We start from the raw sequence: 25,019 nt of genomic DNA, 5'->3' as shown, positions 1-25,019 counted from the left end.
CTCAAAACTAAGCATTCCGCTTCAATGTTTTTTTTTTTTTCTAATTATTTTTTTTATGTAAATCAGCGCCGGCTCTAAGTCGCGGATTTTTTATGTTCGCAACAGTCACCATTTCTCGTGGAAAACGAGGGCTCACTTTAGGACGTTTCTTTACTGATCCTTGAAGAAAGTATGTAAACAGATGTTTTTGTTTTATTTATTTATTTATTTTTGGGAACTGGTCTTTCAAACAATATGAACAGATTTTATTTATTTATTTATTTATTTATTTTTACAAAATATTACAAAATACAAAAGACAATGTAACACATTCTAAATATAAACAGCGTGTCTTGGAAGAAAAAATGACCATTGGATAAAGAACAGTACAGGAAGGTAGACCCGCCCAAATGATGGTTGTGTCTTTATTCTATATTTCAAGAATTAGTGTCCATGAAAAGGCACTATTTTTGGTCTTTTCTCTATTTTGAGGTGAGAATGAGAATCTGTCAACAAATGTCACGTGACACGCTGCGCCTTGCCGATCACGCGAGACTCCTCTCCCAGCTTGCTCGACACCCATTCAGGAAGCAGGACTGATTAGCTTAGCTTTCAAAGCTAAAATAAAAAAATCTATTTAGTGCAAACATGGCGTCGGTGAACCCGTTCAATCAGAGTGATTCGGAAGAGGAGAGTGAACGACGACCTAACGAGACCATTGACACGGAGCGTAGCCCGAGTGACGGGGCGCCGGGGCCGCCGCCGGGCAATCTCTTTTCCCCGCCCGCCGACGCCGAGCCCCCGACTCTGTTGCTCTCCAGCAACCGGACCAGCCCAAACGGCGACGGCATCTCGTTCTCTTCCGCGGCCACGGCCGCTATGACCGGCAACGCGGAGACGCGAGTGTCGGTGGATGTCATCGCAGCTCAGCTATTGCGTGATCAGTATATTCTCACGGCCCTGGAGTTTCACACAGAACTACTGGAAGCTGGTAGGGAGCTCCCGAGGTTGAGGGATTATTTCTCCAACCCGGGGAATTTCGAACGACAGAGCGGCACTCCACCTGCCAAAGATCAAGCAATTGGACCCGGTGGACCTTTGAGTAAGTAACCAGGCGATCCGAGCTGCTCTCGACGAAAACACACCACTAGCTGGCATTTAGCTTGAATAACGTCGGATTTGGAACCAGTCAAGCGCGATATACTACTCTGTGCACCTGGCAACGGAAACCTAGGGAGACATACTGAATTACAATGTAATGATGTTACACCAAATGATGAACTTCCACACGACAGTGTTAATCTCCATGGTAACAATAGCACTATTTATTACAGTTGAACACGCTGAGAAGTCAAATGTCAGCATCAGGAGTTGGTCTTGGACTATAAATGAGTGGCATTGTGTTGTACTTAATTGGGCTGCAACTATCGATTTTTATACTCGATTAATTGGACGATTAAACGGATAAATGTCCTTTTTTTCCCCTAATTATCTTCACAATTTACCCTGAAGTTGTTATGGGCATGTTTTAATTAACAATGAAGACGAAATTGAATGACTATTTCCTTCCAAAATATTATTATTATTGCAGCTTCCTGACTAAACTGTAGTGAAGTCTAATGGAAACATTCTCACACTGCCCCCACAAATAACACACCGTACTTGGGGGGGGACAGAGCCTTACCCCCCCCCCCCCCCCCGCCTTTGAGCACCGCTAAAAGCGCTCTATAAATAAAATGTATCATTATTATTATTAAGTCTACAACTGCACTGTTTTAAATACATAAAAAATGTTAATGAGCACGAAACAGTGTCAGAAATAAAATTAACTTGCAAGATGTATGCTCGGATAGTAGCTTAGCCCATGCTCGTTCAAACAGGCATCCTAGCTGTGTGTGTAATGCACGTTGGTCTGTCTTACCTAGTGGAGAAGTAGACGCCGCATCGGTTTTGACTGAATATTCCAGTCAGGAATATTTATAATAATACATAGATAATGAGTCTTCTTTTGGTTTCCCATCATTTTTGAGGGTTAACATCTTTAATGGAGCAAACTGAAATTCCGCTCACCATTTTGGCTGTGCTCATCGGCATTTCATGGTCCACATCTTCAATCCTTGGTCCACGCTCAGTAGTTGTTGTGGCTTTTGAAAGCTTAGGTTTTAAAAAATTACGTATATCCATCTTGCACATTCTGTCCTCAGGTGTTTTTTTTGGGGGTGGGGGGGGGGGGCTGAGCAAAGCAAATGACTATCCCATAGGTGCTAGTCACATGATCAGTTTGAAAAATAATTTTGACCAATTATACAATTTTGTTGTTGTTGTTCATTTATTTTTTGTTTGATTTATTGGTTGACAACTGTTATAGACAAGATTTTACCAGCAAAGTCTTAATTTTAGATTTATATACTGTAGTCAATTTTATGCAATTACATTTTAGGCAACCGGGGGCACTATGAACCACCCCTTAATCTCCACGTATGGCGCGCACCCTCAGATTACACACAAACAAGGACCCAAACAGGACTGCTCATATTTGCCAGCAAAATCGATTATCAAATTCATTGGCAACTTATTTATGAATCGATTTAAGCTTTCAGACTTTTGCGATGCATGTTAGCCAATTGCTGTCTTGTTGTCGTTAGGTCCTCAGTTATTTATTTTTTTAAATACTGTATGAGGCTAAACTCCGATATTTAAAAAAAAAAAAAAAAAAAAAAAAAAAAGAGCAATCCTGCATAGTTTGAAGAAACACTTGAGAATTGTATTTTGTATTTGGATTTAATGCTCTTTTGAAAGTGCAGTTTTAGCAAGATTTTGTTTTACATCTCCTAAAATTTATTCTGCTACACATTAAATGCTCCTAATCCAATTACTCGATTATCCGAACTAACTAGTTGATAGATTAATCGACGACTAAAATAATCGATAGCAGCAGCCATAGTGGGAGCGTTCGTTTGCGTTCCTAACGATTGCCACATTTTGCCCCCACAAGAATCCAATTTCAAATTCAAATTGATACATGTTCGCCTTTTGAACATAGAGGGAAAAAAAACAGATGAAAAAGGCGTTATCTCTATTTATGCTATGTTTGTTTCCCCATAATCTGGTATGTAGGAGATAATGGGATCAGTTGAATGATCTCCACCCTCGTGCTTGTAAGTCAGGATCTCCTGTTACAATTGTGGTGACTGGTAGTTCACGTGCTTTGAAATACAGTAGAAAATAAATATGTCTCTGTGAATTTTTTTTATATATTTTAGTGACCTGCAGTGCTTAGCAAATGAATCAGATGACATCTTTGTCTCAAAGACGAGCTATTATCATCAAATTATGTCAATGATGGTGATGTTTTTTAATATATTTTTAAACTTTAATGACATTTTTTGTCCATGGTCCCAAATCTTTAGAAATATTTATATACAGTACAGAGAGATAGAAAGGAGGGAAGTGCAATTTTATTGTCAGTGATATAGGAATAGTTGTATTATAATGCACGCAAACGGGTAGCCGATGAAGTTGTAGTCATGTTGTCGCCTAGTCAGAGTTTTGGATTTTCATTGCTCTTTTTTTGTATTTTTCTTTGGATAAAGATCGAGCAGGCAGCATCAGCACCTTGGACTCATTGGACTTTGCCCGGTACTCAGATGACGGCAATCGAGAATCAGACGAGCGGGTGGCAGGTAAGATGCACCTGTGCTGAACCTGTTTTGCTTTTTTTTTAACTTAGAACAAAGCGCCATAATTTAAGTCAGAGAAACATATGACAGGTGAAATAGAAATAGCTGTATCAATGGATACAAAAGCTAATGCTAAACTAGCTATAGATATCTTAAACTATGAGACCCAATTTAGACATACAATAGGTGGTAATAGGGAACGACAATCGGAGAAAGAAGAAATTATCAATTTATTTTTATATTATTGTTATTTTGATTATATTTTTATTTAGTTTTTACATTACCTTGATAACCGCTAATGGTAATGGGAATTCATTGGGGCTTATAAAAAAAATAAAGGAGAAGAAGCGCAGCCCAGTGGCGTGCCATTAAGCATCAGTTAAATGTAGGGCTGTCAAACGACTAAAATTTTTAAACAAGTTAATCACAGCTTAAAAAATAATTAATCGTAATTAATCACAATTCAAACCATCCATAAAATATGCCATATTTTTCTGTAAATTATTGTTAGAATGGAAAGATAAGACACAAGACTGATATAGACATTCAACATACTGTACATAAGTACTGTATTTGATTATTATAACAATAAATCAACAAGATAGCATTAACATTCTGTTAAAGCAATCTATGGATAGAAAGACTTGTAGTTCTTAAAAGATAAATGTTAGTACAAGTTATAGAAATTTTATGTAAAAAACCCTCTTAATGTTTTCGTTTTAATAAAATTTGTAAAATTTTCAATCAAAAAATAAACTAGTAACTCGCCATTGTTGATGTCAATAATTACACGATGCCCATAAAATCAGTCGCACCAAAGCGCCAGCAGAGGGAGACAAAAAATGACACTCTGCTGTCATTTTAATCTGTTTGAGCGGGGCATGTGCATTAATTGTGTCAAATATTTTAACATGATTAATTTAAAAAATTAGTTACCGCCCATTAACACGATAATTTTGACAGCCCTAATTAAATGTAATAGATAGTCCAGCCTAATTAAGAGTCTAGTGCTGAAAAGATTAATTTATTAACTCGAGTAATTCAATGAGATAAAAGCTTCAAATTAATCAAATTTTTATGCTTCGAGGATTTGTTTAATTCGAGTGATGTTGTAATGTGTTTGTTTTGAAAGTGTTGCATTTAGTTTTATTGATTTTGATGGGTACACTGCCCTCTGGTGGCAACAGTAAATATGCCATAACTCGTCAAACATGGTAGAATCCAGCTGCTCCTTGTTAAGACCAACATAATATGCATTTTTGCTTGAGTTAATAGGTTTTTTAGGCATTCGTTATTTAGTTTAGAAGTATATTTAGCCATCTTTTATGGAAATATGTGTTAAAACGATTTGTATAGGGGTTTGGAAAAAAAAGTTCACATTTTATAGCATTTTAGCAAGCGGACTTTTGCTGTGCAAATTAGCCAATTGTTCTTTTCAATCTATAAAATAAGCAGCTGAACACTGTATGCGCAATCTCTCAACTTCCCACCATCTTTACTGGTTATTCTCTGATTTTATTTCCAGTGGTTCCCACTGTTAGATTGCAAGCAGCTTATTGTATGATCAATTAATCTGTGCTTGGTTAACAAATATAAGCCTGCAACCACCGAAATACATCGACGGCCATGCAATCGATTTTTTTTTTTCCCAATCCATCACCGGTGAAGAAACCAAAGAAGGTTGACCTGTGTGATGCAGTTTAAGAATTATCATAGCTTTGTAGAACATACTGTGCAATGATTTGGTAATAAGCATGCAGCAGAGATGTTTTTGAAGTTAACTGGTTGGATCCGCTCCCTTACCCCTCCCTGGCAAATATGCCCGCCCACAGCTGTCTGACTCTGGGTTCTCTGGCTTTCACCTGACGTTGATCAAACCCCAGTTGACAATACTGGACAAGTCACTCCATCCTAACGAGTTATTTGTGTCATTTTTATCCTCCTTTCCTCTGGATTGAATTTTATTTTTATTTTTGATTGCATCCTGTGCACCCATCTGCAAGACTGGTAGGTGTTACATTCGTTTATAAAAACACTTTCAGTAGCCTTTATAAATCACCAAGTTATACTCTACCTACATTATTAGGTACAATATGCAATCCCTATATCGGATCCAGCACAAAAGTCATAAAAAAATGTATATAAAATATTATTGCAGATGATCAGTGCACAATAATGCAATGTTATTTTACCGCTCCATCGCTTAAACTTTGCTATTTTCATCCTTTTATCAAAACAACCTTGTGTGTTTTTGCCTACCTTCAATGTTAGTTTAGCTACCAGTCAAATTCTTGTGTATTGTAGAGGTGGAATCTTTGGGCACCTAACAATTCGATTATGATTACGATTCAGAGGCTCTGATTCGATTATTGATGCACGAAAAACACCCCCACCCCATTAATTTTTTATACAGCAGTTCCAAAAAATGTTCTAAAATCCTTTCTGGCTAAACAAACTACTATTTCAGTATCAAGTTCACCGTTAAAAACGGTACATAAAATAATCAAGTCCACATTCTGTATCGGCAGCTTTGAACTACATTCAATTAATTTAATGTTGTGAAACAACCGTTAAAGTTGTTAAAATTGCTCCCGTTATTCCATAATTTCCCTTCTGTCTACTTTCGACATGTGAAAGTTTTAAAACGGTTTCATCATTTAAAGAATAGATTCCAGTCAAGATTTTGCCGATTTTTTTTTTTTTAGATAAAAAGTAATTATGTTCGCTACAACAGAGCCTTCTAGCGAAGTCTACTGCTTTAAGATGGCGCTGTTTGTAGCGGCTGACGGCCGCAGTCAGGTATTATTGTTTTTTGTTTTGTTTTTTTTAATCTAGTGGCATGAGTTGAACATGATATTTACTCTCGGTCCGTTCCTCATTGCGTCCTGAAGACTGCGCTGACTGTGTTTTATTTCCGCATTACCTGGTATAATTCAATAATCGGAATTTGGATGTTTGTGTTCTCGAATCTTCCACGGCCGAATCGCAAATAATCTAAGAATCAGAAATTTCGTACGCTTCTAGTATATTGTATGTAAATAAATATTGTACATTGGGTGATGTGATGTTACATATGGCTGTTCAGGGTGGAGATGACTTTAGCAAAGAAACTGTTCCTCAGTCTGTTTGTTCTTGCTTTTAAACACCTATAGCGTCTCCCAGAGGAAAGCAGTTCAAACAGCTGGAAACCAGGATGTGTGCTGTCCTTGAGGATGTTGAGATGTTCTGCTGTGGCACCGGGAGGAGTCGATGTCCATCAGGGAGGGGAGAGGACAGCCAATGATCCTCTGCGCTCCCTTGACTGTCCTCTGAAGCCTCTCCCTGTCTGCAGCAGTGCAGCTCCCGTACCAAGTTGAAATGCAGTATGTTAGCAGGCTCTCATTGGATGCGTGGTAGGTAGCGCTTGTTCCTCCTGAGGTCTCGCAGGAAGTGCAGACGCTGCTGGCCTTTCTTTATGATAGCTGTTATGTTTGCTGTTCATGAGAGGTCATTTGAGATCTAGACTCTCGGGAACCTGAAGGTGTGGACCCTTTCCACACACTCGCCGTTGATGTCTAGGGGCGGCGAGTCGGTACTGTTCCTCCTGAAGGCCATGATGACCTCTTTGATTTTGGTGGTGTTCAGGGCTAGGTTGTTGTCTGAGCACCAGGCTGAAAGTTTGTGGACTTCCTCCTTGTAGGGTGCGTCATCTTCCTTTGAGATTAGTCCAACCAATGTGGTGTCATCAGCGAACTTGACGATGGTGTTGCTCCTGTGGATTGGACTGCAGTCGTAGGTGTAGAGGCAGTACAGGACGGGGCTCAGTATGCAGCCCTGTTGTAAGCCGGTGCTCAGTGTGCGGGTGGAAGAATGGTGGGGGCCAGGTCTCACAGTCTGTTTACCAATGACCATTTGGATGATCCAGAGCAGTCATGGGAGAAAGTCATGTGGTCTTATGAGATAAAAATGGAACTTTTTTTGTCTTAAATCCACTCATAATGTTTGGAAGAAGAAGAATGATGAGTACCAAGAACACCATCCCAACTGTGAAGCAGAGGGGTGGTAGCATCATACTTTGGCGGTGTTATTCTGCACATGGGACTGGACAACTGGACTGTATTAAGGAGAGGATGACCAGGGCCATGTATTGTGAGATTTTGAGGAATAACATCCTTCCCTCAGTTAGAGCATTGAAAATGGGTTGTGACTGCGCTTCCAACATGACAATGGCCCGAAGCAGACAGCCAGAATAACCAAGGAGTGGTTTCGTAACAAGCATATCAAGGTTCTGGAGGGGCCTAGCCAGTCTCCACACCTAAACCGATTAGAGAATCTTTGGAGAAAGCTGAAACTCTGTGTTTCGCAGTGAAAGTCCAGAAACCTGATTGATCTACGGAAGATACGTGTGGAACAGTGGTGCAAAATCCCTGCTCCAATCTGTGCAAACCTGGTGAAAAGTTACAGAAAACATTTGACCTCTGTAATTGTTAAAAAAATGGCTACTGTATATATTTACATTGATTTTCTCATGTGTTGAAATACTTATTTGCAGCAGTATAATACAAATAAATTGAAACAATTTAGACGATTGTCTTAATTCCACATTAGGGAGATTTTAAAGTGACCTACTATGATGATGTGCACTGTTGCCTTGGAAATCCTTGTCAGACAGCTCCAAAAAATGTTGTTGTTTTTTTAAACTCAGAGACCTAAAGTACTTTTTTCATCGCTTAGAGGTCTAATTTAAAATACTTTTTGAATTTGATTAGGAAAAAAAAATATGAAGACTGGGAAGCGTATCGGATAATCGACATAAATTTTCCTTTATTATTCCATGATCCTCTGCTGCATGTGTTGCATGATTTGCATGCACCCTCTTGTGTTGTTTTATTTTTAGACTCTCGATATCTTTGCTATGTTTTTTCACTCCCATCTTTGTTTTATTTGTTTGTTCCCTGTCTTTTTTTGGATGCATTTCCTGTGAACGTGTGCGTGCGGGCGCGCTGTCACTCTCTGTCCAGTGCTGGAGTTTGAGCTACGGAAAGCAAAGGAGACCATTCAGGCTCTGCGCGCCAACTTGACTCAGGCAGCAGGTGTGGCGCTCTTTAAACTTCTCCACCCGTGTCCTTCTTTGTCATTTCTCTCCTGAAAAAAAATTCCCAAGCAACGCACAGCATCCATTTTAACTCATCCAATGTTTTTGTGTGCCCCCGTCCCTTTACCTCTTTTATTCCCAGAGAATGAAGTGCCTTCTCAGGAGAGAAAGAACTTCAAGTCAAGCCCTGAAATTCAGGTGGGCTTTGACTGTTGGAAAAGTTAACAGTGACAAAGAGACTGCACATTTATCATTCGCACCCTCTGAGTGTATCAAACCCACACAATGTTTTATCGTTTCTTTCGTTTCTGCCTCAGGAGCCGATACGTCCGCTGGAGAAACGAGCCTTAAACTTCCTTGTGAATGAATACCTTTTGAAAAATGAATATAAACTCTCATCCATCACCTTCTCGGATGAAAATGATGATCAGGTAAAGCTATTTGAGCAACAAAAACATTTATTTACCCTAATTTTTGCACTATAAGGCACACCTGACTATAAGCCGCCACCCACCAAATTTGGCATGTAAACAGCATTTGTTCATAGACAAGCCGCACTGGACTACAGTATAAGCCGCAGCTGTCCTCACTGTATTATTGGATATTTACACCAAAAGATATTCACCGGTAACACGTTATTTGACAGCGGCATCATACGACTGTCATAAGACCAAATGAACCACCATGAAGCTTTGAACCAATTGGCTGCAAAGTTTCATTGCTTCAAGAAGCTTCATTTGGCCATCACTGCTCCCTTTGGGGAGACAGGCAACCTCTGCTGCCACCTGCTGTCAACACCGTTGTCGTCCATCATGCCTCCTAGTATTCATTGCAGCGCTACTGCTGTAAATAATAATAAAAAATCATGTTCTGTGCTAAATATTTTTTCATTTACTGTTCCAGTTGTTTCATTAATTGCTAGTTATGGTATTTGGTAACACTTTATTTGACAGTGGCGCCATAAGACTGTCATTAGACAATCATAATTATGGCATGAACGCTTATAACAGATTAGAGGTGGGAATCTTTGGGCACCTAACGATTCGATTACGATTACGATTCAGAGGCTCCGATTCGATTATAAATCGATTATTGACACACACACACACACACACCCCCGGATTTTAATGTGTTGTACATTAGTTCCAAAATTGTTCAAAAATACTCTCAGGCTAAACCAAACTAATATTTCATTATCAAGTTAACTGTTAAAATCAGTAAAAATCAGTTAACTGTTAAAATCAGTCATTTGAATACTGTCCCCATAAAGTCCCCATTCTGAATCAGCAGCTTTAAATTACATTCAATTAATTTAATGATGTGAATGAACCGTTAAAATTGTTATGATTGCTATCGTTATTCCAATTTCTCTTCTGTCTACTTTTGACATGTCGAAGTTTTAAAACTGTTTCTTCATTTAAAGATAGATTCAAGTCAAGATTTTGCCGATTTAGGTTTATTTTAGATAAAACGTTATTTAGGTTCGCTACAACAGAGCCTTCCATAGAAGTCTACTGCTTTAAGATGGCGGCTGTTCACAACGCGGCAACTACTAAGCTGCATGTCTGTCATTTCGCATCTACTTCTCTTTATATGTTTTTACGCCGGCGTCGTCTGTCATTTTCCATCTAGTTCTACATATATGTGATATCTATTCTAGCCGTATGTGTCCGTATGTTTGTAGCAACTAGCAACTGCGCATTGTTTGAAGCAGCTGTCAGCAGCAGTCAGGTATTATTGTTTTTTTATCTAGCGGCATGAGTTGCACATGATATTTACTCTCGATCCGTTCCTCATTGCGTCCCGAAGACCGCGCTGACAGTGTTTTAGTTCTGCTTTACCTGGTATAATTCCTTAATCGGAATTCGGATGTTTGTGAATCGTTCTTGAATCTTCCACGGCCGAATCGCGAATAATCTAAGAATCGGAAATTTCGCACGCCTCTAGTATATTGTATGTAAATGAATATTGGACATCGGGTGATGTGGTGTTACATATGGCTGTTCAGGGTGGAGATGGCTTTAGCAAAGAAACTAATCTAAGAATCGGAAATTTCACACGCCTCTATAACAGATGTTATTTAGTGTTATCCGGCAAAAGATCTCACTTTTGAATTGATGTAAAAGATCCAAGCTGGACATAAATGGAGCTAGTCATAATTTGCTTGATGATGTAAAAGATCCAAGCTGGACATAAATGGAGCTAGTCATAATTTGCTTGATGACACTTAATAGCATATGTCATAAGCCTTCATTAATGCTTATGACGGTGTCATGTCATAATTATGACGGTCTTATGACAGTGTTACGACGCTGCTGTCAAATAAAGTCTTACATATTAACCCAAATAAATCAACAAATAAGCCGCACTGGACTATAAGCCACAGGTATCAAAATGAAGGAAAAAAGTAGCGGCTTATAGTCCAAAAATTACAGTAAATGGAAAATACAACTGTACGTACACGAATAAGATTAAGTTTATGTCGTTAGCGTAGGAACGGAACTCGTTCGTAACACGGGAACACCTATGAATCGATTAGGAAAAAAGCTGAAATTCGTTTAATTAGAGTGGCGTATTAATTTGTTGTTTGTTTTGAAAGTGTTGCTTGTTTATTGAGTTGGAAAGATACACTGTCCTCTGGTGGCAACAGTGAATATGACATAACTCGTCTAGGCTGAATCCAGCTGCTTCCTGTTCAGGCCAACATAAGTTTTTGTTTGAGCAAATATGTTTCTTTGTGCAATTTTATTTCAATTTATAGGCATATTGAGACTTTTTTTGTAGGAATATGTGTTTGAACGATTTGTTAACAGAATTGATAAAAAAAAAATAAAATATAAAAAAAGCATTTTATTGCATTTAAGATGCAGACATTTGCTATGCAAATTTATTATGATCTACTAAAATTCTATATTGATTTGACTCATTAGACATTAAAACTTGTTTTCTTAGAACCTCATTTTTTTCATACCATTTGATGCTAAGCTCAGGTATTTTAATTTATTTTTAAATGCATTTATTGCGTTTGTGAAATGAAAGTGCAATTCTATGTAGTTTGAAGAAACACTTAGGAATATTTAACTTTGTAAAAATAAAAACAGCAAGTAAGTTATTCTGTTTTTCATTATTTCCAGGATTTTGAACTATGGGATGATGTTGGCCTCAACATTCCGAAGCCTCCTGACCTGTTGCAGCTCTATAGAAATTGCGGCTCTTCTCCTTCTTCGATGAGAGACACGGTCGATGTAGGAGTCGGAACAGATTTTGGTGATCTTACTGGACACTGTGCCACGCAAGATCCTCCCAGGAAGCCTGACCTCTCACAACAGGTTTGTTTTGGTATAGTGAGTTGAGGTCATAAGAAAAAAAATTACACGTTCTTATAAAAGCATTGCTTTCAAAATTGCATTTGAAGATATGTTGTCTTTAATTCCTCCCTTACAGCAACAGGCAGAGGTCGTCGAAGAGTTGGAGTACCAAATCAGCCTACTCAGTAATGAGAAGGAGAGTCTTGCTGAACAGATAAAGAAACTTCAGAGGTTTGTCAGTCTGTATATATGACTTAATACTGGTTCTATGACCTCCTTTATATTGTAAAACACAAATGTTTGTTTTAATGGACAATCAAACCATTCATATTTGCGTTTATACATATGGACAATATTGACTCTTCAATTATTGAATGTCTGTAATTCCAGACTTGAATCGGACTATAAACCTATATTTTTCCCTTCTTTTTCAACCCCCTGCATATAGTCAAGAATGGTTTTCTTGTAATAGTTGTGTCTGCGGCTTATAGTCAGGCGTGCCTAATAAATCAAAAGTTGCAGTAATATGAGTTGTATTCATATGACCCTAGCGAAATTTCTTGTAGTATTCAGCTATCAGTACATTTATTTCGATCAGACTTAGGGCCATAACTAACGATTGTTTTCATAATCGATTAATCGTATGATTAATTAATTGATTAATCGGATAGATGTCACTTCTTTCAATTACCTTCACAATTTACCTTGAAGTTGTTTTCGGCATGTTGTAAGTAGCAATGAAGACAAAATGCATGACTATTTCCTTCAACTGTATCAATTATTAAATTCCTTCGGCAATTTATTAATCGATTTAATCGATTAGTTGTTGCAGCCTTATTAAGAATCTAGTTTAGATAGTAAGATGTCCGAAAATTGGCAAAAAATGTGAATTGTTTTCCAAAATAAAAGCAGATTTTTGTTCATGTTCTACTTTGACTTATCAAAAGTACAAATAATGAAGAAATCTGATATTTACGACTGAGGAGTTATATATTTGTTATAATTTCAAGAAATTAGACACGTTTAAGGTGAAGAAGGTCCTAAAGGGTCAATCCGTTATCAAAATAGTTGCTTATCAAATAGTTGCCGATTAATCAATTAATTGTTGCGCCGCTGATCAGATTATTTGGAAAATCAATGTCGGCTAATGGAGGAGAATGTAAGCCACCAGTGTGCCATTAACCTTTAGGAACAGTGTGATAAACATCGGATGGAGAATCAGGCATTTTTTTCCCAAGATTTATCCACTCAGTCCCCAAATCTCTGTTGTCTACTTCATGTTTGTATGGTTGTCTTATTAGCTTGTTGCGATATGCAATAAGTCAATTAATCGGGTGGTGAATAAAAATGAAGTCAGCACGTGCGTGTTGATTAAAGATAAGACTCTAGTTCCTTTTACATATGTTTATTGAGCCCCTTTCACACATACCTGAACACTGTTTAAATACCGGGATTTAAAAGGGTGTGAAAGTATTTTTTCTGGGTCGACTGACACGAAGATTACGCGGACATTTACCGGGTCGCGTCCTAGTATAATGTCCGGGACCTACCTGGGACGTGGCATTTGTGAAAAGCTAGCAGGTTTTTATTTCCCGGGTCACAGTGCGAAGGCTGATGACTGAAATACCATGGCGCATTTTAAAATGGTGTTATGCGTCAGTAATCTAGAATCTTCTTTTCCCCACAGTGAGATTCAGACAATGAAGCAGACGGTCTCTAACCTGCCTCCTGTCACGCTTGACTGTAGCTCCCAGAATACTTCTAACACCGCATCATTTTGCACTGCCATAACTTCCTCTGCTGACCCGCACTCTGTGGTAACGTCATTGACATCATGGAAGGCTTGTGGGATGTTAGTATGTTTTACATTATAGTGGCCGCAACCAACCGGATGTATGTGCTGTCCTCAGTCCCGTCCAGATAACGGACAGTACCTAGACGTCCGAGGTGTTTCAGAGCTTCAAAGTGAGCCTCCCGCAACACAGAACACGCCGCAGTCTCACAATAAACTTAAAAGTCAGCCTCCTGTACATTTCGACCAGCCAAACAGGTGAGTGATCATCTATACTGTATGTACAGGAAATTTCAAAAATATAATGTGTACAAAATGCTCATAACATCTAGAAGTGCAACACTATAGAAAAAGTGGGAAGCTTAGCGTTTGTATAGTATCATTTGTATGGAGGGGTTATGGGGAAACAGGAAAAAAAGACACAAGAGAAGAAAAAGAAACACAACAACAAGAAATACATTGAACGCCTACACTAACTATTATTATGTTGCTGCTATTGTAAGCTAGATGTATTTCCGGTTGACACCATGTTGGGGGCCTGTTGACCAGGGAAAGAAGGGGAGGGGGTGGGGGAGTCCATAAGCTAAGTGACTGGGAGGGGTGGAGTGTACACAAATCAGCTCTGTGATCTAGAACCCAGTAATCGTGTGAATCTCTTGTGAGTGTAAGCCCGTTGGCAACCGACCCTACGCCGCCCCACCGCCAACACCGGGACCCCTGACCCGAGCGCGCCCAATCATATCAATCACGTATGGAGGTACACTCTCTAGATAGGGTGGGCTTGTGTCGGGTGACTCGCCGGCTGCCCACAAGCCGGCCTCTGCACAAAATTTCACTGTATCACGGTGTTTCAATTACAGCTCTAAAATGTATTACTTTTAGATATCTGGGTTTAAAAAACAAACAAAAAATCCATTGAACAGGATTTTTATTTTTCAAAACATTAGCAAATTGGAACATAAATTAAAATAAATCTGAAAAAATGAATAACAAAATATTCAAAATAAAATCAAAATAAATGCAGTCCTTTAGGTGAGTGTAAACCCACAGCCACAGCTCAACCTTTTTACTATCAGACTCAAAATAATTGAATTATTTTCCATAAAAAGCACGTGTGTATGACTCGTATCATGTTTACATTATACACACACTCTCTTTCTCAACATAGACAGTTACCAGAGAGAAAAAAACATGTTTTACCACCGCTAGATACACTAAACATGCTGGAGTTAACTTTCGTAGCCGGTGGGAAATGTTCATGACAGTGTTTACTAACTTTTAATTTTGTATAAACGCGAAATCATATTGGAGGTATTGCTTCCTCGGCAGCCCCTCCGCAACCATGTTTTACATGTCTGTTGGCCCTCCTTCTCTAAGCCGCGCCAGTCTGTAACTTTTCTGTAGTATTATTAGTATTACATACTAGCCATTTAGTTTTCTTCGATGGAGGAAAAAAGTTCAGGAGCTTCACCTCCTCCAGCCATTGTGTAGCACAGCTGACTCACTGACACTGAGCAACGGCTGGTGGGGGAGGGTTAGGTCTTATAGTTTCAAGTGAGGGATTTTGCCATGCATTTTTGGGACATAAAAAATAGCTAATACCTTAGGGAGGGTATGACAGAAATTTTTTTGCGGTTTAGAAACCTTGATGTTTACATACCACGGTATACCTTGAAACCGGTAATCGGCACATGTCTAAAACGGCCCCATCGCTTCCGTGTCGTGTCGCGGCAGTCCGGTGGGACCCCGATAGCTAACTACTAGACCGGTGAGCGCACGGTATGCTTGAGGTGGGGGAGCCACCAGCAGCCGTGCGGCGGGGGTTTCCCGTATTGAGTCAAATTAAGCAGCAGGTTCTCGGATGGAGGCGCACGTCTCGCATTGAGCCCGTCTAAGGCGCGCTATTTTGGGCTGGGTGGCCATGATTCTTGCTTCTTCAAGCTTTTCAGAAAAACACCATTGGTGTAGCCATTTGTCACTCAAACATGTCTGACCAATAGCGAAGGGCAACATTTGTGTCAAAATGATTTAATTAAAAAAAAAAAAAAAAAAAATGTTCAAAATTGTTGCATTTAAAAAAATTGAATTCAAAACTTTTTTCTCTTCAATCAAAAAAAAAAAAAAAAAAAAAAAAAATTACACATAAATATTTTTCTGGAAAAAAATTAAATATTATTTTTAGAGGAGGGCAACTTTTTGAATGATTTTTTTCTGTGATTAATTGTTATTATTATTTATGTATTTATTTTCAGAAATACGCTATTGGTGTGTAGCCACTTGTCACTCAAACATGTCTGACCAATAGCGAAGAGCAACATTTGTGTCAAAATGATTCAATCAAAAAAAAGAATGGTGTTCAAAATGTTTTCACTTAATAAAAAAAGGAATTCAAGACTTTTTTTCTCTTCAATCAAAAAAATTATAATTCCAAGTATAAATGATATGATCCCCCAAAAAATTAAATATCATTTTTAGAGGAGGACAACTTTTTGAATATTATTTTTTTTCTTTGATTAAAAATATATTTTTTTGATTAAAACAACTTTTTGAGGATTGAATAATTTAGACACAAATATCCTACCCATGATGTGGCCCAAAGACAACATTTTTAATGAGATATTAGGTGTTCAAATGCAAATTTTTGTGTCAAATACTTTTTGCATTCAAAACTTATTTTTATGATTGGGGAAAAAAAATGGTTGGGTTTTTTTTCGATTGAAGTGATTTTTCTTTTGAAAATACTTTTTGTCTGTTTGTTTTTTTTTTGTTTTTTTTTTATAAGCAACTTATTTTTTGATTGAATTAAAAAGTCACAAATTTCCTACCCAAAATGTGGCCCAAACTCAAAACATTACTTCAATCCAAAAAGTTGTTTAAATAAAAAAAAAAAAAAAAAAAAGGAAAAATAGTTTTCAAATGTTTTTTTTTTTTTTTTTTTTTTTTTTTTTTTTTTTTTTTTTTGACTGAAGAAACTTTTTTTTTTTTTTTTTTTTTTAATCGAATAATAAAAGACTCAAATTTACTACCTCCATACCATGTGGCGGCAATACAAATTGCTAAATAATGCTGTCTTTAGCCACTAGATGGCGACAGATCACTTTGTATTCGAAAGTCTGAACCCAAATATAGCACCGTCAACCGTTTAAAAGCAGTCATTCATTTTTATATGGAAAACAGACTCAAGTAAGCTGTTTTTTGACTTTTCCTATTTTTTGCCAACCCAGGAAATTATCCCCAGCCTTCCAGCAAGCCCTGTTATCCTTCTGCAGAATGTGCTCAGACAGCCGCCTGGGAGCAGAGGTTCATATTCACACCCACTGATACTGTATTTATAAGCATTTTGATTCAGAATCTCAAACAAAGTGCAACATTCCTCTCTCATCTTCAGGTTTCTCGTATAGCAGATAGCGAGGAGAGTGTGATGTTAATGCTGGGCCGCTGCCTCCCTCATATCGTCCCGAATGTCCTCTTAGCTAAAAGAGAGGTAAAATGCCTTGTCATTTTTTGCTCACCTCTCTTTTCAATCATCATAATACCACACTTCTTTTACTGTACAATAGATAGGGACACAGCAGCAGATATTAACGAATGTTAATGAATCAACTGAACAGATGACCCTACACATGTTTAGCCGGATTTTGACTTATCAACCAACCTGTTATTATACAGCTTCGTCTCAAATTCATTCTGGAATCACGCTAATTTACCGATGGTTTAAGTTTTTAATGATAATTTTGCTGATGTGTGTCCATCTATTAATTGTTTATCGTCCCTATTCACCAGCGATCATTGGGCCTCAACTGTGTTGTCTGCCACTCATGTTTGCGCTCTGTTGGCTTTATTTTTCTTCTTCTCTTTTCGTCTCACTCAATCATTTTCTCACTCACGCATGCCTCTCCTCTAGAGAATGGTTGCACATCTTTGCCAGGTGAGTCCTTCACACGCTCATCTGCATGGTTCCTCACACAAGCCCAAACACGCTGTAAACGCATGCCTGTCTGCTACACTTGCTGTCTGGGGGTGTGAATTGTGTTTTTTTTCCCCCTGAATCTGAATTCCCATTGATACCATGACTCACGAGTGTATAGTTCATTTCCCAACCAAGCTTGCGACACAATTCACTCCTAAATGAAATCAGCTTTCCTCATTTAAATTAATCAGTTCCATCCCATGAATAAAAGAACCATCATTTTTCATCATGTTTCTAATAAAGATTATAATAGCAATGTAAAATATAATCATAAACAAGTAAAATGTCAGAATCGAAATGGTCATACAGCTGTATGAAAAAGCCTTTTGGAATTTCTCACCTTTTGGAATTTCTCACATTTCTGCATAAAATCACCATCAAATGTGATCTGATCTTTGTCAAAATAACACAGATGAAAAAACAGTGCTTAACTAAAACCACCCAAACATTTTTAGGTTTTCATATTTTAATGAGGATAGTCTGCAAACAATGACAGAAAGGGGGAAAATAAGTGACATTTACAGTGGGGCAAATAAGTATTTAGTCAACCACAAATTGTGCAAGTTCTCTCACTTGAAAATATTAGAGAGGCCTGTAATTGTCGACATGGTTAAACCTCAACCATGAGAGACAGACTGTGGAAGAAAACAGAAAATCACATTGTTTGATTTTTAAATCATTTATTTGCAAATCATAGTGAAAAATAAGTATTTGGTCAATACCAAAAGTTCCTCTCAATACTTTGTTATGTACCCTTTGTTGGCAATAACGGAGGCCAAACGTTTTTTGTAACTCTTCACAAGCTTTTCATACACTGTTGCTGGTATTTTGGCCCATTCCTCCATGCAGATCTCCTCTAGAGCAGTGATTTTTTTGGGGCTGTCGTTGGGCAACACGGACTTTCAACTCCCTCCTCACCCCGTGGCGTCAAAATGATAACAAGAATGGGGAGCAAAAATCCCATAACCACACAGGGGGACCTAGTGAATGACCTACAGAGAGCTGGGACCACAGTAACAAAGGCTACTATCAGTAACACAATGCGCCGCCAGGGACTCAAATCCTGCACTGCCAGACGTGTCCCCCTGCTGAAGAAAGTACACGTCCAGGCCCGTCTGTGGCTCGCTAGATAGCATTTGGATGATCCAGAAGAGGACTGGGAGAATGTGTTATGGTCAGATGAAACCAAAATAGAACTTTTTGGTAGAAACACATGTTCTCTTGTTTGGAGGAAAAACAATACTGAATTGCACCATACCCACTGTGAAGCATGGTGGTGTAAACATCATGCTTTGGGGCTGTTTTTCTGCAAAGGGACCAGGACGACTGATCTGTGTAAAGGAAAGAATGAATGGGGCACATATCGAGAGATTTTGAGTGAAAATCAGCAAGGGCATTGAAGATGAGACGTAGCTGGGTCTTTCAGGATGACAATGATCCCAAACACACAGCCAGGGCAACAAAGGAGTGGCTTAATAAGAAGCATTTCAAGGTCCTGGAGTGGCCTAGCCACTCTCCAGGTCTCAACCCCATAGAAAATCTGCGGAGGGAGTTGAAAGTCTGTGTTGCCCAACAACAGCCCCAAAACATCACTGCTCTAGAGGAGATCTGCATGGAGGAACGGGCCAAAATACCGGCAATAGTGTGTGAAAAGCTTGTGAAGAGTTACAGAAAACGTTTGGCCTCCGTTATTGCCAACAAAGGGTACATAACAAAGTATTGAGATGAACTTTTGGTATTGACCAAATACGTATTTTCCACCATGATTTGCAAATAAGTTATTTAAAAATCAAACAATGTGATTTTCTGTTTTTTTTTTTTTCCACATTCTGTCTCTCATGGTTGAGGTTTAACCATGTTGACAATTACAGGCCTCTCTAATATTTTCAAGTGGGAGAACTTGCACAATTAGTGGTTGACTAAATACTTATTTGCCCCACTGTATGCCTGACATCTTTTGGTGCAAAGTAGTAAATGTGAAGTTTGTAAAGATAGATTCCCTTCACCTTTGTTTTCATCCCAGTCATTTCATTATTTGTGCTGTATTTTTCTCTAATACATTGAACGTGAAAATAATGCCACAAGATTTTTTCTTGCACTTTGCACGGGGGGAAAAAATTTTTCAAACGCATTTTACAGAAAAGCATTTTATTGCGTCAATAATGACATGTTGGAAAAAATTCAAATGGGGAAAAACATTTTGTTTAATAATTTACTATGACTGATAGTGTAGCCAGGTGGTATGCAGCGTTTCAAAACATCATTCCGTTTGAAACGCCTTTTGTTCTAAGGTATCACTAACAAATGAAGGTGTGTCTACTCGTTCATACTGGTAGGAGATTCAATTTGCAGCTCACAAGTGCGTGAGCGCTTCGTGGTTAATGGCTCTAACGGACTTAGTACAAAGTCCGCGTTTCTCAAAACAGCGCTTAGTGTTTCTTTGTCAGTTCTTGCACTTCAGCTTGTTTTTCTTGATTTTGCCAAGAGATCAAATTTCCTTTAACTGAAGGTGGTTAACTAAGACAACATCACCATGGCGATATATGCAAAGCAGGCCAAGTGTAGACAACTACGGCTAGATTTGACTCCTATCAGGTTTCAGTACCGTGTGCCATAGACAATTAACTTTGTGAAAGCATGCAGTAAAGATGTGTTTGAATGTTAACAAATTATGAACATTTATTTTAATCGACATCCACGTAAAATTGATGCACACAACGTGTTTTTCATCTACTATGTCCAAATTCAGCATGTGAGTAGTCTTCACATACTTCATTAGGGTGGAGGTGAATAAGATCCAGTGGGGCAAATAACTATTTAGTCAACCACCAATTGTATTTTTTTTTTTCACTGTCGCATTTTCTCCGATATGTTAGATGATAAATAATCGATCAAAAAAAAAAAAAAAAAAAAAGAACAAAAAAACGTTTGAAAGGGTAAATATTAGGGCTGTCAAAATTATCGCGTTAACAGGCGGTAATTAATTTTTTTAATTAATCACGTTAAAATATTTGACGCAATTAACGCAGATGCCCCACTCAGACAGATTTAAATCACGGTACAGTGAAACGCTCACTTGTTAATTGTGTTTTAAGGAGTTTTGCCGCCCTCTGCTGGCGCTTGGGTGCGACTGATTTTTATAGGCTTCAGCACCCATGAGCATTGTGTAAGTAATTATTGACATCAACAATGGTGGGCTACTAGTTTATTTTTTGATCGAAAATTTTACCCATTTCATTAAAACGAAAACATTAAGAGGGATTTTAATATAAAATTTCTATAAATTGTACTAACATTTTTCTTTTAAGAACTACAAGTCTTACTATCCATGGATCGCTTTAACAGAATGTTAATAGTGTTAATGCCATCTTGCCTTATGTACCATATGTTGAATGTATATATCCATCTTGTGTCTTATCTTTCCATTCCAACAATAATTTACACAAAAATATGACGTATTTTATGATGGTTTGAATTGCGATTAATTGCGATTAATTACGATTAATTAATTTTTAAGCTGTAATTAACTCGATTAAAAATTTTATTGGTTTGACAGCCCTAGTAAATATATGAAAATGAAAATCTCGACCACTCCTTGTTGTCTCCGATTTCTGCAACGCGACCCTTGTTATATTACCATGTTTCACCCATAAAATCCTCAAAAAATCCAGCTGTGGCCATTCACAGCTGTGTCTTGGCACTCAGTGATACATGCTACATGGAGTTTTTGGATCGAAACAAGGTAAGTACGCGATAATATCTCGTTAAAGTCATGGCGTCTGTAATTCTGCTCTCGTGTGCTCTCACCTCCAGATAGGGTTTTGCTGCTTAGAGTTCTTTTTTTTTTTTTAATGTCCTCCTGTTCAAAAATTTACTTCCCCCAGAAAATTGAGATTTTAAGCTTTCCAATGATGTATCACAAAGGCATATCGGACAATTTTGAAATTTGGCCAAATTGGGGGTCTCAGAGCGGAACTTCGTCACCTGAATGTTTTCCGCCGTATATATATATATATTTTTTAAAAAAGAAGATATCTCAAATAACACATTTTAGAGTTGTAATTGCAAAACCGTGATTTTGGCTTAAGGTTATCATACTGTCAGAATATCATACCGGCACATGCCTACGTTGCTGATTGGTTGTAGTGCCAAGTGACAGAAATAGAACAATTTCCTATTTTCTTAAATTGCAACACTGGTCCGCGTGAGCGCAAAATTTCAGCTCCACAAACGTCACGTGTCGCTTCACCGCAAGATGTTTGGCAATTTTCGCCTCGTTGCGCCCGTTCTATAAGAAATGTATTGAGCGCTAGGGTTGTTCCGATCATGTTTTTTTGCTCCCGATCCGATCCCGATCGTTTTAGTTTGAGTATCTGCCGATCCCGATATTTCCCGATCCGATTGCTTTTTTTTTTTTTTGCTCCCGATTCAATTCCAATCATTCCCGATAATTTTTCCCGATCATATACATTTTGGCAATGCATTAAGAAAAAAATGAATAAAACTCGGACGAATATATACATTCAACATACAGTACATAAGTACTGTATTTGTTTATTATGACAATAAATCCTCAAGATGGCATTTACATTATTAACATTCTTTCTGTGAGAGGGATCCACAGATAGAAAGACTTGTAATTCTTAAAGGATACATGTGACTTTGTATATTGTGACTAAATATTGCCATCTGTGTATTTGTTGAGCTTTCAGTAAATGATACTGCAGCCATTTAACTTCTGCCCCAATGCATAATGGGAAGAGCAGCCATGACTGTGCGTAGGGGCACCAATTGATATATCTTCTCTGCGTTGGGAAAGAACATAGGGTGTTAAGATAATGATCAACTACTACCTTTCTTCCCCACATTGCCTCCCACGTTATTTTAGATTGCTGAGAGAGGTATTGTAAGGTTTTAGCCACATAAAAAATGGCACTAAAGGCTGTCAAAATTCCCTCTACTCATTAAACGCTGCCTTTTAGCGCTATCTATTGGTAAAACGGCGTTTTATAGATTGAACGCGACAATGCGTGAGTGGGTCGTGCAGAGCATGCGTTAATTATTTAACGTGATTAAATAAAAAATATTAATTACCGCCGTTACCGCAATAAATTTGATAGCCCTACTTTAAGCCAAAACTACTCTGGATGAGTGTAAGACATTTTGTCTGTAACGTGAAATACAGTTAGAAAACGATTTAGCTAAAAAAAAAAATATATATATATATATATATATATATATATATATATATATATATATTAAAAAAGGCATGTCTGATATTTTTTTGCCGATTCCGATACTTTGAAAATGACGTGATCGGACGATGCCGATCGATCGGGACATCTTTATTGAGCGAGAGTGACGTCGCCTCCTATGTGTTTTGCCCTCACGATGAAAATTAAAAGGGCTGCCAAAAACAACACTGTTTGCTGTTTTTACAGTTTAATTGACCAGGACAAATTTGGAAGGAAACATTTTCACATAGGGTCTTGATGTTGTTTAGGTTTAGGTTCCTGTCCTTCAGATAGTTCCTTGGGCCTTGTGCTGCATAAAAGGCTTTTGCCAAATAGTACATCAAATTTGAGAAAAACAGGGTTTTAAGATGACGAATTTGAGGTTCATTTGCAATTTTTGTCACGTATGTCATTTGTACTATGCACTTAAAATAAAACAAATATTTGTTCTTTTTATAAGTGCGCTCTTACAGGGCTGAGCCATTGTGACTCATCGCAGTCTATCTTTACCCAGATTCTCTCCATTAATCCAAAAGGGTGTTGGGGTTTCATACGCTGTTCCAGCGCTGGGGCAGGGAAAAAAAACAACAAGAAAAAAACATTTGTAACTCACTCTCTAATTTGAGCCTGTATGAAACTGAGTCTGTGTGTGTGGCGGGAATGTCGGGCTAACCACAGTTTGGCCAATCCATCTTTGCTCTGTTTTGAAGGTTCATGAACTCTCTCTGAACCCTCAAAAAAAAGGGGATTTTTTTTTTTTTAACCAAGGAAATGAATGTGTTAGTTGTTGTCCTGTAGACAACATTAGTGACAAATTTCCTTTCCTACTCTGTTTTTATGCTACAGGAGCTGATCCCTCTTATCTTATGTACTGCCTGCCTTCACCCCAAGTCCAAAGAAAGAGACGACCTCCTCCACATCCTTTTTAACTTAATCAAGAGACCGGATGATGAACAAAGGTGAGTAGATAGTTCACAAATGGGTCAAAGTCTATGAATTTAATGCTGCATTGTTTGTTTTTGTTTGTTAAAGGCAAATGATCTTGACTGGATGTGTTGCGTTTGCGAGGCATGTGGGTCCAAGAAGAGTTGAGGAGGAGCTTCTTCCTCAGTGCTGGGAACAGGTACACCATACATGGCCATCTAAAGCGTCTTTTCTCCTACTCTGTTAAGTTTGGGAGTCCTGTGCATAAGATAATGATGTTTAATGTGGGGTTGAATTCTACCCAAGATTTTGCCGTGTTCTGCTGAGGAGCAGTAATGTATTATTCGAGTAAAAATATTTTTAAAAAATTGGAACGTGCTACTGCCGCTTGAAGAAACGCATTGATGCTAATGTTTCATTATAACGCGCACCTTCAATGAATGGCTTATTTTAAAACTGTTTTTATATACAGTGGTACCTCTAAATACAAATTTATTTCGTTCCAGGACCTGGTTTGTGCCAACCGACATGTAAAACATGTTTGCGGAGGCAATACCTCCAATATGAATTTGCATTTATCCAAAATTAAAGGTTAATAAACACTGTCATGAACGTTTCCCACCAGCTACGAGAGTTAACTCCTGCATGTTTAGTGTGTCTAGCGGTGGTAAAGCATGTGTTTTTTTTCTCTCTGGCAACTGTCTGTATAATGTCATACACGAGTCATACACACCTGCTTTTTATGGAAAATAATTCAATTATTTTTGTTCTGATGGTAATAATGTTGAGCTGTGGGTTTAAGCTCACCTAAAAGACTGCATTTATTTTAGTTTTATCTAGGATATATATATTTTTTAAATATTTTGCAAAATATGTTTTGAAAAATAAAAATCCTGTTCAATGGATTTTTTTTTTTTTTTTTCAAACCCAGATATCTTAAAGTAACATATTTTAGAGCTCTAATCGCAATACCTTGAGACCGTGAAATTTTGTCTTAAGGTTATCATACCGTCAGAATATCATACCGGCACATGCTTAATTAATTAATCGTATGTTGA

General features: G+C 37.9%; 1 protein-coding gene across 6 annotated transcripts in view; it reads left to right on the top strand.

Annotated features, from left to right (window-relative positions):
- Positions 1-509: 509 nt before the first annotated feature.
- The window catches only part of relch (RAB11 binding and LisH domain, coiled-coil and HEAT repeat containing), a 63,061-nt gene continuing 38,551 nt past the window's right edge, over positions 510-25,019 (top strand). For 2 of the 6 annotated variants that reach the window (XM_057824096.1, XM_057824095.1), the window contains exons 1-14: positions 510-1,081; positions 3,573-3,662; positions 8,660-8,731; positions 8,876-8,931; positions 9,051-9,164; positions 11,868-12,062; positions 12,178-12,272; positions 13,729-13,858; positions 13,952-14,091; positions 17,058-17,133; positions 17,222-17,317; positions 17,738-17,761; positions 23,884-23,996; positions 24,070-24,160. In XM_057824096.1, the coding sequence (XP_057680079.1) occupies positions 628-1,081; positions 3,573-3,662; positions 8,660-8,731; positions 8,876-8,931; positions 9,051-9,164; positions 11,868-12,062; positions 12,178-12,272; positions 13,729-13,858; positions 13,952-14,091; positions 17,058-17,133; positions 17,222-17,317; positions 17,738-17,761; positions 23,884-23,996; positions 24,070-24,160 (1,746 nt within the window). In that variant the 5' untranslated portion in view covers positions 510-627. Of the gene's footprint in view, positions 1,082-3,572; positions 3,663-8,659; positions 8,732-8,875; positions 8,932-9,050; positions 9,165-11,867; positions 12,063-12,177; positions 12,273-13,728; positions 13,859-13,951; positions 14,092-14,424; positions 14,591-17,057; positions 17,134-17,221; positions 17,318-17,737; positions 17,762-23,883; positions 23,997-24,069; positions 24,161-25,019 lie in introns of those variants that run through there. The other 4 variants (XM_057824098.1, XM_057824097.1, XM_057824101.1 and 1 more) reach the window with 4 other exon arrangements.

Source organism: Corythoichthys intestinalis, chromosome 20 (genome assembly GCF_030265065.1).
Source record: "Corythoichthys intestinalis isolate RoL2023-P3 chromosome 20, ASM3026506v1, whole genome shotgun sequence".
Classification (NCBI taxonomy): domain Eukaryota; kingdom Metazoa; phylum Chordata; class Actinopteri; order Syngnathiformes; family Syngnathidae; genus Corythoichthys; species Corythoichthys intestinalis.
The sequence above is the reverse complement of the archived record's forward strand: the minus strand, read 5'-3'. Positions and strand labels throughout refer to the sequence as shown.